The following is a 20,493-nucleotide window of genomic DNA, read 5'->3' on the forward strand; positions in this document are numbered from 1 at the left end:
CTTCTCTACAGGTAAGAGACAGCGACATTACTTTAGACACCATCCACCACTTCATCTCTCATCAAACCCAGGGAAGCCATCATTTTCTTTCTGGATTTTAATGACCGTTTGAAAATTCTTCAAGCTTCGAAATCTGAAAAACACCTACTTTGGTCAGGGGAAAAAGATTTTCATTATTCAAGATTTTTCTAAAGCTACTGTGACTCGAAAAAAGGAATTCTTGGAATTCCAACCAGTGTTTCACCCTATAGGAGCTAGATATTGATTCTTTCACCCTTGCTTATTTAAAGTGACTTATCAGAGTAACACAATACCCTATGATGATCCTATGAAGGTTAGGAAGTTTCTTCAATCTCATAGTCTTGAAACAGTGGATAGTGCTAAACCTTCAATTTCTTTGGTTGCAATAATATTTCTCACTGTTTGTATTTCCTTAGTTGTAGGATTACATTGTATGCTTTCTGTTATTGATTTTTTTGTTCTTAAATTTGAGCATACCAAGTTTTCTATGTTTAACTCCTTTTTTCATATTTTTATCAGTAATCCTGAGATTTAACTTCATAGGCCTCACCAGTCCTCTCTCTATTTGTCTTTTTTTCTCCATCGTTAGCCCAGCTGCCTTGATGAGGTGCCAACCTCATTGTGTGTTGTCACCATACATTTACCATTTACTTTTAATTTATGTTTCAAGGTATGTTCTTACAGTCAACACTTGTTCTAAATGTGCTGTCTTTTTTGTCTTGTGCTTATCTTCCCTAACTTGCTCTTTCCTTTTCCCATTACTTTTCCTGTCACCTCAGCGCCTTGAGACCCTATGGGTGATTAGCCGCGCTTTACAAATCCTGGATTGATTTGACCTCATGTGCCTCTTAATCCTTTTGTTTTCTTTCTCTGCATCTTACCTACTCAATGGATTCCTTCTCTTCACTACTTCGGTTTATTCATATGTATTTCAAAGACTGTTCTCTGTTTCTAGATGCATGATTCACAGCATAATTCAGAGTATAGTCATGGAATGGTTATGGGTTTTTAAATTCCATCAAATGGCAGAGAGTTCTATCTCATCTTCCTAAATACCATGCACATTTTGTTCTATTACAGGAAATTAATCGTATAGAAAGCGAAGCTCTAAAACTTCAAAGGGATTGAAAGCATTCAGTGATTCTTCCTGCTATTAAACCTAACAGGTAGAGATTTAATAACTCTCTTCTTCAAGATGCCCAATTTTCTTCTTCCTTTCTCTCATTTACTTCTGAAGTTTTAAAACTTAAAGACACTTCTGAAATGTCCCAACAGCTATTGTGGGATACAGTGCTAGATTTGATATGGGCAATAACAAAGTGGGTAAGCTGTTGGCTAATTATGTCAAGGTTGTTGCCTTTTTATGTAACGCTGATGATGATACATTATTTAGTGATGCTGATATACTGCGAGAATTTCATTACTTTTCTACCTCTGGTATGCAAACCATTACTTTTCAAGAGACTACTATTAACCTTTTTCCAAAGAAGGATAAAGGTCACATGCTACGTAAAAACTATCGCCCTATATCCCTTCTCAATGTTGATTACAAGATTTTTGCTAACATCTTAGGTTTAGGATTAGACCCTCTTTTACCAAAACTGATCAGCACGGAACAGGCGGGATTTGTAACTGGACTCTTAGCCTCCACTAATACCTGTTTGTTTTTTAACGTACTAAGTAAAGTAAACAACGAGCAACTCTGAGAAAGCTTTTGATAGGATTAATTAGGTCTTCTTGCTCCATTCTCTACGGGGCATGGTTTTTATCCTAATTGGATCTCATTAGTTTCTTTACTGTATTCTTCCGTTAAAGACGGGTACAGGTCAATGGACAAACTTCTGCCTATTTTACTTTGTGTTGGGGAGTCCATCAAGGACGTCCTTTATCGCCATTGTTATTCATTTAGATTCATTTGTGATTCTCATGTGTGTTATTTGTGTTATTCATTTGTGATTTAATGGAGAACGATCTTCAATGCAATTATGTACATATAATTTCTTGTAAGAGATTACTTTGCTAAGAGTGTAAATATCATTGTTATATTTGTCATAATTCATCAACTTCAGATTTTTCTTACGGGGATAAACAATTGCAATTTGCAGCTTACTGAAGATATTCTTTTTTTCATTTCAAATCCTGATAGTACTATGCCTGCTCTTCTCAGTGAAATATCAGCCTTTTTTTGTCAGTTTCAGAATATAAAATGAATCCTGATTAGTCTGAGATTCCTCCATTTAATAAGTACTGTCTTAAATCTTTCTTTGTGTCCTTCGGATTTCTTTGGAGCTTCGCTAAGATTAAGAGACATATTTAAGAGCCCATAGCACCACTGGGGCTTCACTTTTCGTGATGCTACGGAGGCGCTATGCCCTGCGCTGTATTTATAAGGTGGCATTAAGCCACTTTTTGTGGCTTAACGCCACCTTGTAAATACGGCCCCTTCCCATGCAGAACTTTGCGTGGAAGGGGCGTGCAATGGCTGTTGCTGTGGGCGTGCCACAGCAACACCCATTGCATTTTGACACTGCCTTAGTTTTACGAGTTTTCATAAACCTGAGGCAGCGCCAAAAGCTAACGCCACCCCAGGGGTGGTGTTAGAGTGGCACAAAGAGGAGAAATGCTTTAATTTCTCCTCGTTTTTGCTCTTTGTATGTGTGCTGCATTTTGCAGCACACATAGAAAGAGCAGATCGCCATTTAAGACTGTTTTTGTGTATGAAGTTGTTCCTTCCTACACAAAAACAATCTCCCCCACAACGCAGCCATCCTTGTACTATGGAGGTGGAATGGTCATTGATTCTCACCTTTATTCCACAGGAAGTTATATCTTCTCCTCCCCCTCTTATTTGACATCCTCACCACTTTTTAAGCATACTTGTCATTTATGAAAACCAAGGAGCATATTTATACTCCATTGCGAATTTGCGTCATTTGTTTTACGCAAATTCGGTGCAAAACTAACTCCATCATCAAAATATTGGAGTTTGCACCATTTTTTAGATGCATGAACCTACCTTGCGCCAATGAGATGCAAGGTAGGCGTTCCCATCTAAAAAATGGTGCTAACCCCATAGCCGCATATTTATCCCCCATGGTAAAATGATGCACGGGTGGGAGGAGGGGCTGAATAATAGTGCAATGCATGCTTTGCGCTATTATTTAACGCCTGGGTCAGACCATGCGTTAGGGGACCTGTGGATCCATTTCCATGGTCAAACACCATGGAATGGGTCCATAGGTGTCCTCCTCAAGCCCCAGGAACACCCCCACCAACACCAGAGGGACACCCGAGGATGGGGGACCCCATCCCAGGTAAGTATAGTAAGTTTAAAAAAAATGTAAAGTGCCATCGGGGGCCCAACTTGAGGCCCCCTGCATGGCACACGGTGCAGTGGACATGGCCAGGGGACCCTTGTCCCCTGTGCTGGCCATTTTGGTGGTGGGCCTGACTCCTGTCTTTTCTAAGACAAGAGTCATGTGGTATGGATGGTTTTGCATCAGAAAATGACGGTACGCTGGTTAGAGGCATCTTTTTTTGCCTCTAACCAGCCTAACGTCATTTTTTTGTGCAAAACCCCTTTCTCCCATACCGAAACACCCACCCAGCTAACGTCATTTTTTTTACGCTAGCCCACCCTTTGCACCGGATTGCGCCATTCCATAAATTTTGCACCCGGCTGGCGTCCTTGAATGGTGCAAGCCGGCGCTATATTTTTTGACGCAAAACTGAGCAAACATAGTTTGGTAACCACAAAATGCGATGTACCACAGTACTTACAATTTTTTTTTTTACCTCAAATTTGCAATCGCAAATAGTGATTATCCAATAGCAATTCGGTAAAATAGTAAATCACTATTTGGTAATCGCAAATTGTGAATCTTGCATTTCGGAGCGGCTTGGTGACCTTACAACCAGGAAGTGGGTCAGACCTCGCTGTTTCCAGAAGTCTCAGCCACAGGAGGAGGCAGAGTGTGAGAGCTGAGCACTAGGGAGACAGGTTGCAGTCTTCTCCAGGCACAACACTCACCATGGCCACTGAGGGGAATTCAAAGGATGCTGGAGGCTGGAAGAGGAAACTGAAGTTCAGTGTGCAGGTACTTGAGAAGAGGTCATAAAGAGCCATGGCAAGCTCCTATGTAAAAACTCCCTCCATGTCCCAGAGAGTGAGAAGCAGAAAATATGGACAGACATCCAGTTCAAGAGCAGTGTAGGGTGGTTGACACAGCGCTCCATTGAAGAGATATGTAAGCAATGGTACAATTTACGTACACGGCCAAAGGAGTGGGTAGCAACCAGCCTTTTGGAGGCGAGGAGTACTGGCAGAGGACCATCCACGGACACCATCCACTCCCTTAGAGGACATGGTAGAGTTCACTCTACAGCCTAAAGCCATCGTTGGACACACAGAGATCGACACCTCAGCCACACCCAGCACCAGCAAAGGTAAGGCATACAAATACTTCATTTACCATATTTGCAAGGAAAGTGTACCATCGAAAAAATCAGTGTCAACCCCCAATGTTAAGAAAAACCCATGCCACACATTATATGCAACCCAATAATACGTTATGGGAGGGTAGTCCATACCCCAACAGTGAACCAATTTCTAACATTGCAGCATTGTGCATACACATACACAATCCAAATGGCAAGCAGTAACATGAGGAAAAATGTTTACTTCATAATCAAATGGAGAACAGAGACACTGAAATATTTCTCATTGATGTCGCTGATGTACCTGCACCACATGCAGCAGAAACAGAAACTAGGGAGAAATGAGGAAACCCAGCCACTGACAGATGTCAAAAATATTGTGTCAACACCACCTACAACACCTGCACAACCCAGGCGCAGTTCAATGTGGAGTCGGATGACATGTCACAAGACATGCATACACCGCCTGCAGAAGATAGACCCACCCACAGATGTCAGTCCCTGTTCCAGCGCCAATACATCCCTCTCAGGAGGTGTAGAGTGGATGTCAGGTGGAGCTCACAGCAAGGTGAGGGCTCATCAGTATTTGGCAATCTGGAGGCATCCATGTTGAAGGTGCAGTGCCTACAATGTAAGCACAGGAAATCAATGCACAGTTAGTGACACTGAATAACAACATGTGTCAGCTGAATGCAACAGTGTTGGAAGGATGGGAAGCAACAGCAGACAACTTAAGGAAAATCACCAATGCCTTACAGGAACTCTGCACAGTGATGCAGCAGGACCACGTCACCCACCGTAGGCGACACCACCAATTGATGGGCAGATTGGATGGGTTTACCTGATTGGTCAATCACCTCACTAGTGCTAAAGCATTACTGTCACAACGTGCCGTGAGCATGCAAGTGGTGATGGCACATCCCAGTGGAGATGTTGCAAGAGGATTGGTGCAATTACCAATACGCAGGAGAACATGCAAACAGCCTGGATCGCTGGTAACAGTGATTTAGGTGGAGGAGATAGTGAGGAGCTCTCAAGCCTCATCAGTGTGACTGCCCCTTTGATGGACAATAGGCATCGCAGTTCCAGACACAGTGCAGTCTCTGAGGCCTCATCAAGAGATATAGCCAAGCCACTGACCATTCCAGTGGAGTGCAAAACATATGTTACTGGTGAAGCATTTGATTTGTGTACATAATGTGCGTTAGATCTCCCTGTGTTGTGTGTCCACATATTCGACCTGATGTTAAGGCAATAAATGTGATACCTGTAGCAAGAAGGGAAAATACGTGGCCTCAACATTACTAACAATAAAAATAATTGTGTGTGATTTCAGCACGTCTTTGTCTGCCTTTGGCTGCTCTTGATCCATCTGCTGGGTGACGGGGTGGTAAGTGGTCATCGTCCTCATCAGACTCCGTATCTGAGGGTCCCAGGGGTATGCCTCTCAATGTTGCAATGTTGTGCAACATAGCACATGTAGCAATTATCTTGCAGCAGGTCTAAGTACTGTGTTGTGGTGCCCCGCCACTTTTGTGTAGGCATCAAAAGCGAGTCTTCAGCATGTCAAATGGCCCCTCTATCATACTACGTGTCCTCCTAGGCGCAGCATTGTAACGCCATTCACTTGAAGTATCCGGATTCAGGTATGGTGTGATAATGAAGGACCGCATTGCATATGCACTGTCTCCCATAACGACACGAGTACATATTGAGTTATTGTCAGCAATTTTCACATCTGTATGCTATGGTACACAGTTCTGTGATTAATCACCAAGTAGGTATCCTTCTCCAAACTCTACGCCAAGTAGCCTTGTGTAGATTCCACTATGCCTGAAAATATAAGAGTCATGTTTACATCTGGGAATCTGGCCACTTAATCAGTGATGATGTGTGAGACACATCGGATGACCTGTATGTTCATGGAATGGCTCCATTTCCTATTTCTGTATAAGTATTCATTGTCAGATGGTAGACAGATTGCAACATGTGTCCCATCAGTGCAGCCAATGACGTATGGGAATTCAGCTACCTGACAGAAATGCAATTTTGTGAGCTGCAGGTCCTGTGGGGTATTGGGAAATTTGATGAGCTCATTTATCTTGGTAACATTGTATCCAGGAAGCGCACTTTGGGGCACACCTCCATCTGCTGCTATGAACCCCAGTAGCTTCCTGGGACTAAGAGGTGCAGGGAACATAACACCTGCACATGAGTGAGAATGGCATGGGTTCTTTGTGTTTGTGTGTGTGTCGCTGCAGTTGTGATTGCAGATCTGCTATTAGGTCCATTATCATGGCAAAATGTAAACTATACTTGTCATAGGTCTCCTCCTCTGTCTGATCAATGTCATGCGTACTCTGTAAACACTCTCCTGTCTCCTCATCCCCCTCCTCCAACCTGCCAGGATCCTCATCGTCCTCACCATGACATAGAGTGCAGCCATTGTGGCCCTCTGGGCCTCTTTTTATAGTTTGCACCTGATTACCACCTGATTTGAGTTGGTGGTAAATTGCACATGCAAAATCACCACCTTGCAACCATTCACAATTTGAGGACGGTTCATACATTGATTTTGCAAGTACCTATTTGCAATTCGCAAATTGCAAATCACAAATTGTAGTCACAATTTTAGGGATGCACTAATTTTGCGAATTCGCAATATTGGACTACGAATGCCTTTCTTACATGGGGGAAAAGTGATTTTGCATTCGCAAACTGCCTATTTTTGTGATTCGCACCGTTTGCGAATGCAAAAACATTTGACACATCTGGCCCCAAATAAGGCTTCATTATGGTTCATTTAGACACAACAGGCAAAGTCGGGTGACAAAACATCTCTGCAGTAGTAACGTTTCCTCCAGGTATATTCTTGCAACCTATTTAAATCCTAGTGGTAAAAATGGGGATTACTGTGGGGGCACTGTCCCTGGTGCATAGTTTGAGTGTTACCAAGTATACTCTTGCATAGTTGCCAATTAGTTCTGGGTCATAGTAGCCAGTTCTCAGGTCGTCGGGATCACGTTCATCCAATGTCAGCATAAAAAGGTTCCTGGCCAATGAGCCCTGGTTGTCTTTCCTCCCCTGTTCTTTTCGAGCCCGATGCAGACGAGGATGAAGCCAAACTATAACTGAGCCCAGAAAAACAGGCAGGTTTGGAATTCCATCCTGGTTCTGATTTCTTCAATTTTGTAGATTTCACCCTAGGAAGGCTCCCACAACACTTCACAAATAACACTTAAAGGCATGAGCCTAGCCATGAAATTATAACCCAGTATATTTAATTGAATGTGGAAGTAAAGGTAACTTGTCCTTGTCGTACAAACCTCTGAAATATGAGTATATGGTAACCAAACCAGATCTGGACCTCTGCACGTTAGCAACTCCCCCATTAAGTTATCTCTGCCAATCCCACAGTCTAGCTGTGCTGCCTGTTGCCAACATTCAAATACAAAGTGGCGGAATTCTCAATATTTTACGCAATGCAGCACAGCAAGACACATTACTGCGTTGCGTGAAAGTGAGAAGGCAGGAATGCGCCATATTTAACATTATGTGGCACATTCATGTCCTCTCCTTGCACTGGAGCACTTTTGACTGCTTAGCACCAATGCAGGCACCCTTGTGTAATGGTGCAAGGGTGCTTGTGCCGCAGTCAGGATTGTTTTAGAGCAGGAAGGGAAACCTTCCTGCACAAAAACAATCCTTAGAGGATTCTTCCTCGTTCTATATGTGCTACAGAGAGCAGCACATGTCCAAAGAGGAAATAACGGGGAGAAACAAAGATATTTCATTGTGATGCATGACCAGGTCTACCTGTGTTGGTAAATCTAGAAATGCTTCAGAATCCATGGATTGATGCGTAAAAAACGCCCACGCTCCACCCGTGGAATATCTCTCTGAGGCAGATTAACACAAGGCAGCGACTTGCGCTCCCTTGCATTACTGCAGATTTACCAAGAAACACAGGGCCACGCAAGACGGCCTTGGGAGGCTTGTCAGATCTCATCATACGGTTAGCATCACCCTGCACCCCCTGCGTGGCATAAGGGTGATGAAAATGTTGATAAATATGCCATCAAATTTTCAACAATCCATCCCAGAATTGCCTTCTATAAAGTAGTACTCTGTCTTGACAGTATGCTGTGTCCTGGCACCCCCCTCCCCTTACATTATGTTCTGGCATGGAGGTTTTTTAGCACTATAAGAGTGTGAAACAATTGGAATGGTCTGGAACATTGCAGGTTCGTAAATACTGCATCAGCTCCCATTACATATACTGTGGAGTGAGTTCCTTTGCATGCAAAATCCCTGAGTCCAGGCATTCAGTATTTGTATCAATAGAACTGGTAAACATATACCTATAATCTTGTTTATCTTAAAGAAGTAATTATTTTTCATATTGATACAGAATTGCACTGTTTGTTGCAGTGCATTATGTCATACCATCTTTCAGCCCAGAGGGTGTCTTTGCATTTGACCATACATGTGTCACATCACTGGCCCCCACACTGCAGCCATACATTTTTAATCACACTTACCATAAATGCTGCCATTTGTCAATAGTCCCTAAATACTCCATCTCTGTGAAAACATCCATAATTACAGCCTTTCCCCAAGAGAATATTCACCATTATAACATCTAAAATTATCCAGGCCACAAGGCCTGCAGCCATAATCTTCACCACTAGAGAACACAGTTCCACCATCCTGAAACAAAAGTTCCAGCTGGGACTAGATTTTAAGATACATTGGCACCCTTGATGGCTTATTATTTCCAAGTCCCCTGAAACTGAGGGTGGGGATATTTGCTAACTTCTTGGAGGGAGGATGTACTCCTCCTGCAGCACCCCAAAACTTGATGATCCTTTGGGTGGTCACCCCGCTCTCCTGGGGTTAGCACCATGCCAAAACAAGTGGTCTAGATGAGGAACTGGGCCAGGCCCCACAGAGCATTATGGGTCGCTCATCTAGTAGCATGCATATTTGATGAGCAGCTCTCCTGCTGTGCTGGGGAGAGCCACTCTGCCATCTTCATCGTTAGCAGCCTTGTGCTACAGTGAGCTCTTGTCCCCCTGGGGTGCCCGGTCCCACCTAGACCTCCCCTCACGCGAGTTAGGTGATATTAGGGAGCGGAGCAGGGAGCCCACCCCCAGCCGCTCCCGCCGGCTTCCCTCACGGCTACCACCTGATGGTGCTGCTGCAGGAGCCAGCACTACTGCCTTTGGAGGCCTGTCTGCTCCAGCTAGCAGATGCTGGTGAGGCGGCCTAGGGACAGGCCGTGAGGGGGAGGCGTGCAGGTGCTCCCTCGCCTCCCCTCTGGTGCCTGCCCATTCCTGCGGGCAGATGCGATGTCGGCGGTGGCGACAGCACTCCCCTTTCCTGCATTTTTACAGGGAGAGTGACGGCGCTCCCCGGCTTCATCTTCTGCCACAGGGTACAGGGATGGGGTCCAGGGCCTCCCATACAGTTGATGCAGGGTGTGCGACAGCACCACCCCTTATTCCGGCTCTTCTCAGGGTCCCAGGATAGGGTCCGGGGCCAACGTCCTGACTTCGCCCATTGGGGCATCTTCATGGGGAGTGTGATGGTACTCCCTAACTTCCTTTTCTTGGTCAGGGGCCCAGGGATGGGATCCCGGGCCCCTCCTCTTCACCATCAGGGGGCGCAACGGCGATCCCTCGCAATAAACCTTTTTGCTTGGGATGTGCAGTGGTGCATCCCGGCCCTTGCACCTTCTTGGGGGTAGCCCCCAGGCCATAGCCCACCCTGGGGGCAATGTTGGAATCTGTGGTAGAGCCCCACGTGCTTCGTCACTGGACCTCCCCAGGGGTCAAAGGTCACATACTTTCCCCCTGGGATATCTTGGGCCCCCATAGGCCACTCTGGGTGATCTTTGGCTCATTCTGTGGTGTGTCCCACTGGGTCTGGGGTCACTCAGGGTGCAGAGTCCTTGCCCCAGTGGGCAGTCAGGGGTTTCTTCTATCCAGTTGTCCATGACGCCCATCTTCAGTCCTAGTGTTCTGTAGAGTAGCACAGCGAAGAGAGAGCTCTCTTCCCTGTGTAAGACCTCTTAAGGTGGGGTGGAAGTGTCCAGCAGGGCTGCGCTTCTGGCCTATCCTGATGCGCCACATCACTTCTCTGCCCCTGTCCTAACCTTCCTGCATAGTCTTCTTGGATATCTCAAAATGGCATGGTCCAGGAGTCAGTTGCCACATGTGCTCTGAAACTCAGCCCCTCTTCCCTGACATTCCTTCCAGGGCCTCTCCCAGCAATTCCTTCAAGGAGCTCCTCCTCATTGAGGGGCCTGGGGCAGGCCCGGTTCCTGGCACAGAATGATAGCTGGCTGATTGATGCAAGGCCCTGTTCCTGCAGCTGGACAGAGCAGTATCTGGCCCTAATCCTGAGCTGAGTCAGAGAGAGATGACATTCCTGGATGACCCATAAACTGTACAGATATACTTTTGCAACCTACTGCATTATTTTTTTCATACAGGCTACAGTGTACATTGGTGAAACTCTGGAGTCTGTGGACCCTAGGGAACTGGAGGTGCGCCCGAGGCCAGTGTTTCCCATTGACATGTAATGGAGTGTCCCCACAATGAAGACAGTAAGCACACTGACTATCCCTCACATGTGTACACTCATAAGGCTTACTCCAGGTCACCACCCACTCTGCATGGTCCTTTCTGCACCAGGCTACCTGGGCGCAGTTCCTGGGATGTGCACAACAGGAGTCCCCCCACGCAGCCATCCCACAGGTGCACACGCATGTGCAAACCTGTTCACGTGTAACCAGCCCTGGGCATCCTACCCTGGCTGCATTGCAGCAACCTTATCTTAACAAGGCAGCACTGGCGGTAAACATGTGGAGTCCATTTAACCATGAGTTTAATGTGGATGAGTCCCAGACTATTAGGCTCCCCCACAGTAAAAGGTCGAAAACCAGGTGACCAAAAAGCAAAAAACAAATCAGGGAGACCAGGCAGTCAGAACCATCCTTTCACACAAGCACATCAGGAAAGAAAGTACAAGTGTGGGGGGAGAGCGGGTAAACCGACATACAGACTACATACATATCAAGTGGGGCTGATGGGAAAATTATAAAGAGGGGAAGATGGAGGAAAAGATGTCAGGATGACTTGGGTAGATGACAAAGAAAGATGAAACGGTCATAAGATGATAGAGAGGAAAAGAAATCAAGAAAAGGAGAGAGACAGAATAGTGCATGCAGGGGCATAGCTTCAGATGGCTGTTTGGGATCTTACACCTCCTCACCCCCAATAAATGTATTTTATAGTAAATAGTTAGATTCAGGTGCTTTCAGTCGGGTATGGTGAGGTGTCTGTCGGGTTTCACTGATTATTTTTTAGACTAAAACATCCTCTCTCTCTTTTCTGAAGGTCTTTAAAATGTTGGTTATTTTGCAAACTATGCACTCTCTCCTTTTGCACAGCCTTTTAAGCCCCGTTTATGCCCTGCTTGTAGTTTGATGTATTTGAACGCACTATGACAGCGTGAAGTTTAGAAAATCTGAAGCTCTCACCTTCCCAATCTTACTGACCAAGGTACAGCCCTGAGTGCATGGAAATGTAAGAGAAAGAGCATCTTTTAGAAAATGTGATAGAACGCACAGATTAAATTTGGGAGAGAAAAGGTGCGTAACATTTAATTATAGGCAAAAGAAATGAAAAGATACCGACAGAGGATGGGGAGGCGGAGGGGCCAGTAGAGAAAAATGGCAGGTATGCAAGAAGTGAAAAGTTACTTGACAATAAGAAACTGTGAAGAGAGGCCAGATGGGAGAAAGACTAAAGTTGAAACCAAAAGACATAAAAAAAGAAAGCAGGGTGGAAGAAGAGGAAATAGCTGTACTTGGCACTGTTGAAAGAAGGTGGGCTCTGTGACTTTGAAAACACTTAACATTCGTCTACAGCCAAAGGTTCACATTCCTTTGATTCGGATGAACTTGTCCCATGTTTACAGATGCTCTGGAATTACAGAAGTGGTTTACTAAATAAACCGGAATTAAGGCCAAGGCCAGCCTACGTGCCTCGCGACGCATCAGAAAGCAACTTCCGTGACCTGCAGATTCGGGCCAGGGCTGCGTGCGTCGGAGCTATTGCAAGTATTTCCGGACATTAGAGAACAGCTCATTCCACCAGCCCTCAGCCAGAAGCTCCTTCCGTCAGTCACGAATTCAGTCGGTCCTTAGCAATCCAAGCCTACCAACAGTAGTTGAAGGAGGGTGCCAGTGGGGCAATACCAAGCATGTGCCAAGGGCGTTACCAGCCGGGGGCTACAAATTGTCCATAAAAGCTTAAAATATTTGCTCATTGAATAGGTTGTGGGGAGCGCGGGGGGTTAAATGTAATTTTGATTTTGGGACCATATATAAATACAATTCTTGTAGTACCTATCATCTCTGTGTAAAGCAGAATGCAGGGATAATTCTATTCTGTTTCATTCAAGTATCAGCTGAATGTTAACGGATACAATCAGGTATAGAAAGGTAAACATTGTCATAGAAGGAGTTGAAACCCTATATTCGTATTACAAACTACATTAGTGCAGGCCTTTAGCCCAAAGTAAATTTTTAGGGGGGGTATGGCCCTCATCTGTGACCAAACTTTAAAGTTAGACACAATAAGTTCATTATTTCCCAAATACTTGTAGGCAGAAAGGTACAGTATGCATGTTGTAAAGCATACAGTGCTTTTAGGTGTATTTGTTATTATTGGGGTACTGGGTTTGGTTGTGTGATGGGTGTGCTATTAAATATTGACCAAAATGAGGTCAGAATATCAAAAGGTAAGTGCATAAAGGGAAGTATAGACGTACTATTCCATATGCCACATCTATGTACATTGAAGAAATATATCCTGTAGGTACATATGTGTGGAATACTGTGAGAATGTGTGGAATACTGTGAGAAAGTCATGCTTTTAGCATATTCACCCCATTTTCTTTGACTGATACTGGTGGTAACTGACCCTGACTGTGCCCGGGGCTCTGCTGACCAGGCCCAGGGCCAGTGCTCTGAACAAAAGGTATAAGGTAAAGTGGTACAATTACAATTGGAAATGACAGGCTCCTGTAAGTCCCTAGTAGATAATAGTGCATGGAGGATTCAAACTACTTATAAGTCCCTAGTATATAATAGGACAAGGAAGTTTAGAGGCCCAGTAGATTTCCTACACTGGAGCATGCACTGCTGTGCTGTCTGCTGTCATTTTTAAAGGCAGCCCTGCCTTGCAGACTGTCTTTAAAAAGTAAAATGTTTGCAAATTCGACTTTGGAATTAACGGTACTTCCAAAGTGATAATCTACCTTATCGTTACATATGGGTCACCCCTAAGGTCTCCCCTAGGTGCCCCAGGGGTGGGGTGCCATGTAACTGTAAGTACTGACATTATATCGGATGTTTTAAATGCCCTGGTGAGGGAAAAACTGTACCTTTCATTTTTCTTCATTGTAGATACTACATGGTAATATTTCATATAAGCATAATTATTGCTAGGAAGGATCTAATTGTGTCCTGAAATGCCGCAAAAGTTTGCTACTGATAAATCCAACTTGCCACTGCAACATAATGTTAGAAATGGGGTCTTTGGTTGGCAGTCAGGTTGCCCCCTGTCCAAGCAAGGACCCTCACTCTAGTCAGGGCAAAGGAGAAACACACCCGGTTAACCCCCACTCACACCCTTAGTAGCTTGGCATGAGCAGAAAGGCTTAACCCAGAGGCAACGTATAAAGTATTTGTACCAACACACACAGTAATACAGTGAACACACTACAAAATGACTCAACACCAGGTTAGAAAAATAGTCAATATTTATCTAAACAAAACAAGACCAAAACGACAATAATCGAACACACACAAGTCAAGTTATGAATTTCTAAAAGCTTGAACTTCCATATAGCGCTTAGAAACACAAATACTTCAATTAGGTGGTATCACGGCGTCGTGACTGAGTGGTTCCCAAAATCTGGCGCTAATGGTGCCAGTCACGGAGTCACATGGGCCCCCATATGAAAATGAGGAAACAAGCAGGTGCAGGGAGTCAGGGATCGCAGCGTAGCTGGATCCGATGGGGCGTCGGTTCCGGTACTGCAGAGCGGAGGTGTCGCGAAGAGGCATCGGGTCCTTGCTGGGGAGTTGTGAAGGTGAGGTGGCACTGGTGTGAAGAGTTGGATACGTGCACTTCCGGAGGGGTTGATATCCGGCGGTCACGGCGCAGTGGCTTCCAAGGAGTCGCAGACTTCAGCGAGGCTGCAGCGGCGTCGGGCCGGCGGGGTTGTCGCCCTCACGCGAGGACCAAGGCTTCGGTGGCAGGCGGCATCAAGGGATTCGGCAGCAGCATCAGTCCGGAGCAGTCTTGGAACTTCTTGATTTTCCATAAGCTTCTCCTTTCAAGGGCCCAGGGACTGGATTAGGCACCACTTGGCAGGGCAGGAGTCTCAACAGAGAGTCTAGGTGCTGGCAGAGGAAGTCTTTGATGGCCCTGAGACTTCAAAAAAGGGGGCAAACTCAGTCCAATCCCTTGAAGATTCTTCTCAAGCAGGAATATACCACAAAGTCCAGTTTTTGTACCCTTTCACAGGCAGAAGCAGCAACCTCAGGATAGCCCAACAAAGCATAGTCACAGGCAGGGGCAGCACTTCTCAGCTCTTCAGCTCTTCTACTTGGCAGAGATTCCTCTTGATTCCATAAGCAAATCTTGAAGAAATGTAAAGTCTGGGGTTTTCGGTCCAATACGTATACCCCTTTCTGCCTTTGAAGTTGCCCAACTTGAAAGAAAAGTTTCTGTCGTTTACAGGATCCTGCCTTGCCCAGGCCAGGCAGGGGGTTAGAGACTGTATTGTGTGAGGGCAGACACAGCCCATTAGGTGTAAGTGACCACTCCTCCCTCCACTCTGGCCCAGATGGCTCGTCAGGATATGCAGGCTACACCCCAGCTTCCTTTGTATCACTATCTAGAGGAGATTCACAAATAGCCCAACTGTCAGTCTGACCCAGACAGGGAATCCATAAACAGGCAGAGTCGCAGAATGGTTTAAGCAAGAAAATGTCTACTTTCTAAAAGTGGCATTTTCATACTAACAATGTAAACCCAACTTCACTAAAATATGTATTTTTAAATTGTGAGTTGAGAGACCCCAAACTCCAAATCTATGTCTGCTCTCAAAGGGAAACTGCACTTAAAAGAAATTTAAAGGCAGCCCCCATGCTAACCTACAAGAGATAGACCTTGCAACAGTGAAAAACGAATTTGTCAGTATTTCACTCTTAGGACATGTAAAACACATCAGTGCACCCTGCCCATGGGGCTACCTAGGGCCTACCTTGGGAGTGCCTTACATGTAGAAAAAGGGAAGGTTTGGGCCTGGCAAGTGGATATACTTGCCATGTCGAATTAGCAGTTTAAAACATGCACACACAAACACTGCAGTGGCAGATCTGAGCCATGTTTACAGGGCTACTCATGTGGGTGGCACAATCAGTGCTGCAGGCCCACAAGTAGCATTTGATTTACAGGCAATAGGCATCTGAAATGTACTTTACTAGGGACTTACTAGTAAATCAGATATGCCAATTATAGAAAAGCCAATTACACATACAATTTCACATAGGGAGCACTTTAGCACTGGTCAGCAGTGGTAAAGTGCCCAGAGTAACAATAACAGCAAAAACAGAGTCAAGCACATAGCAACATCCTGGGAAGCACAGGCAAAAAGTTAGGGGAGACTACACCAAGGATGCCAGGTCTAATACGTGCCACCCCCAGCTGAAAGTGGGGAGAACTACGCAACCTCATGGGAATTCTCATCACTAAGGTGGAAGAATCTGGACAGACCATCAGCATTGGTGTGTTCTGTTCCATGGAAATGTTCCACTCTAAAGTCCATTCCCTGTAGGGAGATGGACCACCTCAACAGCTTTGGATTCTGACCCCTCATCTACATTAATCATCTGAGGGGCCTGTGGTCGGTCTGAACTCAGAAGTGAGTCCCAAACAAGAAGGGTCTTAGCTTCTTCAGCGTCCAGACCACAGCAAAAGCTTCACGCTTAATTGCACTCCACCTACGTTCCTGGGGAAATAACCTCCTACTGATAAAGCCTACAGATTGATCTAGGCCCTCTGCATTTAGCTGTGACAACACTGCTCCTACACCATGCGCTGAAGCATCAGTCTGCATGACAAATTCTTTAGAGAAGTTGGGTGCCTTCAGCATGGGTGCCGTGCACATGGCTGCCTTCAGGGCATCAAAAGATATCTGGCAAGACTCCAGATCACTTTCTTTGATTGCTTTTTGGAAGTTAACTCTGTTAAGGGAGCAATAATGGTGCCATACCCCTTAACAAACCTCCTATAGTAATCTGTGAGACCTAAAAATGCCCTCATCTCAGTCCGTGTCTTGGGAGGCTCCTAAGCCAGAATAATGTCAGTCTTGGGTTGTAGGGGTCCAAGTGGCCACTCCTTACCTGGTGATCCAAATACACTACAGAGCCCTGCCCTATTTGGCACTTGCTATCCTTAACAGTGAGGCCTGTCTTCTGAAAGGCATCTAACACTTTGCAGAGGTGCTGCAAGTGTGCCTCCCAAGTGGAGCTGAACACAGCAATGTCATCCAGCTAGGCTTCACGGAAATCATCCAATCCAGCCAACACCTGGTTAACCAGCCTCTGAAAAGTGGCAGGGGCATTTTTCATCCCAAAGGGCATCACCCTAAACTGGTAGTGCCCATCTGGGGTAGAAAATACAGGCCTCTCATTAGCCCCCCAGTCAGAGCAATCTGCCAATACTCAGATGTTAAGTCAAACGTGTTGAGATATTTGGCAGCCTCCAACCGATCAATGAGCTCATCAGCTCAGGGGATGGGGTGCGTGTCAGTCTTAGTGACCGCATTGAGCCCCGGTAATCCACACAGAACTGGAGTTTTGGCGTGGCATCAAGAGCAGCAGATTTTAGGACCAAGACCACAGGGCTACCCCAAGGGCTACTGGAGAACTCAATTACCCCAAGGGCTAACATTTTGGATACCTCATCGTTTATGTTGGCCCTAACCGTGTCAGTCACGCTGTGAACTTTATGTTTCAAAGGCGGATTGTCCCCAGTGTCCACATTATGTGTGCACAAATGAGTGACCCCTGGGATCAAGGAAAACAATGAGGCAAACTGTCCCGACACCTGGTCGACAGTCCCTCTGTTGTTCTGGGGTCAGGGAGGGGGAGAAGTTCACACCCTTCACAGACCCATCTTTCTCCTTAGCAGACAGAAGGTCAGGAAGAGGCTCACTCTCTTCCTCCACCCCATCATCTGTTGCAAGGAGCATTGTCACCTCCATCCTCTCAAAATGAGGCTTGAGGCGATTCACATGTAGGACCCTCCAAAGGTACCGAGGAGTCCGCAAGTTCACCATATATGTGACATTACTCTTGCGCTCCGCTACTTCAAAAAGCCTAGTCCACTTGTTCTCGAGAGCCCGAGGCTCCACTGGGGCCATCACCCACACTTTGTGGCCAGGCTTAAACTCAACCAGGGTGGCATTCTGGTCATACCAACGTTTAGTGTCTTCCTGGCATGCTTCCAGGTTCTCTTGAGCAAGCTTCCTGAAGCGTGCTGTCTGGTTCCTAAAAAGCCAGCATGTAACTGAATACATCCTGAGGGGCTTAGTGGAGGCCTTCGCCAAGCCTTCTCTAACCAGACTCAAAGGTCCCCTGACAGGGCAGCCATATATTAACTCAAAAGAGCTAAATCCAAGACCCTTTTGTGGCACCTCTCTGTAGGCGAACAGAAGGCATGGCAAGAGAACGTCTCACCTACACCTCAAGGGCTCTAACAGGCCCATGATCATGCCCTTCAAGGTGCGGTTGAATCTCTCAACCAGACCATTTCCTTGAGGGTGGTAAGGACTGGTAAACTTGTAGGTTACCCCACACTCCTTCCACAGAGACTTCATATATGTCGATTTGAAGATGCTACCCGTATCAGATACCACCTCCTTGGGAAACCCCATGCGGGTAAAACCCTCCATCAATGCACATCCCACCACAGGGATGGTGATTGAACTCAAAGGAATCGCTTCTGGGTACCAGGTGGCATGGTCCACCAAGACCAGGATTAACCTGTTGCCCATGGCTGTCTTGGGATCCAGAGGCCCCACAATGTCAATACCAATCCTTTCAAAGGGGGGTGCTGACCACAGGAAAAGGTTGGAGGGGAGCCTTACATTTCCCCCAACTCTTACCACTTTCCTGACAAGTTTGGCAAGACCTACAGTGTGCATCTGAGGGTCTGCACATTTGGGGCCAGTAAAAGTGGGTGACAAGCCATTCAAAGGTCTTGTCCTGCCCCAAATGTCCAGCTAAAGGCACACCATGAGCCAGACCCAGTAGGAAGACTCTGAAGCACTAGGGTACCACCAGCACATTGGCTGACCCAGGCTTAGCAACCTTAGGCTCACTATATAGGAGGCCATCCTCCCAATAAATCAGATGTGAACCATACTCCTTGCCAGACGCCTGGTCTCAGGCCTGCTGCCGCAAACCCTCCAGAGTAGGGCATGTCTTCTGTTCCTGCTGCCACTGAGTCAGCTCAGGGACCTCCCCAAGTTTAGCCACCTGCTCCCCTGTAGGCTCTGCGGCATCCCCCTCAAGGTTCAGCCTCCTCCCGGACTGTGGGAACTTCTGGGGCGGGTTTCCATTGCCCCTTGCCCTTCCTCCTTCTGGCAGACAGCTAGGCCGCTCTTTCAGGCTCCAGGGTCTCCTTATCACCCTGATGGGCTGCCATTGACTAGGTAGACACCCACACCCACCCAGGCAGACCCAACATCTCCAAGTGAGAACTGTGTTCCACCTCCTTCCAAGGGGATTCCTCCAGGTCATTGCCAAGCAGACAATTTACAGGCATGGTTGGACTCACAGCTACTCTCAAGGCACCTGAGACCCCACCCCCCCCCATTCAAAGAGAACCTGTGCCGCTCTGCGTTGTCTACCATAACTACTTAGTGAAGTACATGGGGATCTATCTGCTCTTCAGATACCAGATGACTTCTCACAGTAGTCACACTGGCTCCTGTGTCTCTAGGAGCCCCCACTCTCTGTCCATTGATGGTCACCCACTGCCTGTACTTTTTAGTGTTTTCAGGCACAAGGGTTCTTTGGGCGATTTCACTGTCCCCTAGTGAGACAAGGGTCATCTGAGCTGGCTCCCACCCTCCTGGAACCAACTCCTCCCCAAGCGCTACACTGGTCAAATCTTGTGACTGAGCACTAGTGGATGCCAGTGTCCACTTGGGACATTTGGGATCCCCCCTAACATGGCCCACCTGGTCACATGCGTAACACTTGCCGGGACCCCCTTTTGCAGGTTTCCCTTTAAAAAACCATGGGTACTTTTCATCTGGGGGCTGGGAATCCTTACACTGGGAACTAGGTTAGGCCCCTGTAGAAAACTCCCCCTGTTTACCCTTACCCCCCATTTCTTCTGAGGGACCCTGCTCTCCCTTGGCGTGGTCTCCCCATACCTCCTTTGGACCCCGGTGCTCTCCCAATGGTCCGCTTCCTGCACAAGCTTCCTGGAGTTAGTCAGCTTGCTGTCAATCAGGTGCTGGCACAGCTCTGGAAAACACAGACTGTACAATTGCTCCCAAGCAATCATGTTGTAAAGCCCCTCATAAGTTGTTACCTTACTGCTCTTCACCCAACCATCCAGTGACCTGCAGAAAGAATCAACACATTCTAATCATGTTTGGGATTCCTTCTTCTTGTAGGCAGTACTTAATTTGTACATAAAACATGCCGGTGCCCAAAGCCCTCCTCTTAAACACGCGGCTGCTGCAATTAAATGTGCAAACATGGAATACTGAGTGTTGGACCTGGCCCTTTTACAGGGTCATTCCCCAGACTTTTTGCTTTTGCCTCCTTATTTTTCTGACCTTTGTTGGCTGACGCTTTGTCTCTGAGCACTTTTTCACTGCTAACCAGTGCTAAAGTGCATGTGCTCTCTCTTACAAATTTGGTATGATTGG

At 46.3% G+C, this 20,493-nt stretch overlaps 1 protein-coding gene across 1 annotated transcript in view; it reads right to left on the minus strand.

Annotated features, from left to right (window-relative positions):
• FAM180A (family with sequence similarity 180 member A) overlaps positions 1 to 18,123 on the minus strand; it is a 117,734-nt gene extending 99,611 nt beyond the window's left edge. The window contains exons 1-2 of the mRNA XM_069227502.1: positions 17,717 to 18,123; positions 16,572 to 16,786 (exon numbers count right to left, since the gene is read on the minus strand). Coding sequence (XP_069083603.1) covers positions 16,572 to 16,786; positions 17,717 to 18,123 — 622 coding nt within the window. The remainder of the gene's footprint in view (positions 1 to 16,571; positions 16,787 to 17,716) is intronic.
• Between the last annotated feature and the right edge of the window lie 2,370 nt (positions 18,124 to 20,493).

This window comes from Pleurodeles waltl, chromosome 4_1 (assembly GCF_031143425.1).
Source record: "Pleurodeles waltl isolate 20211129_DDA chromosome 4_1, aPleWal1.hap1.20221129, whole genome shotgun sequence".
NCBI lineage: Eukaryota > Metazoa > Chordata > Amphibia > Caudata > Salamandridae > Pleurodeles > Pleurodeles waltl.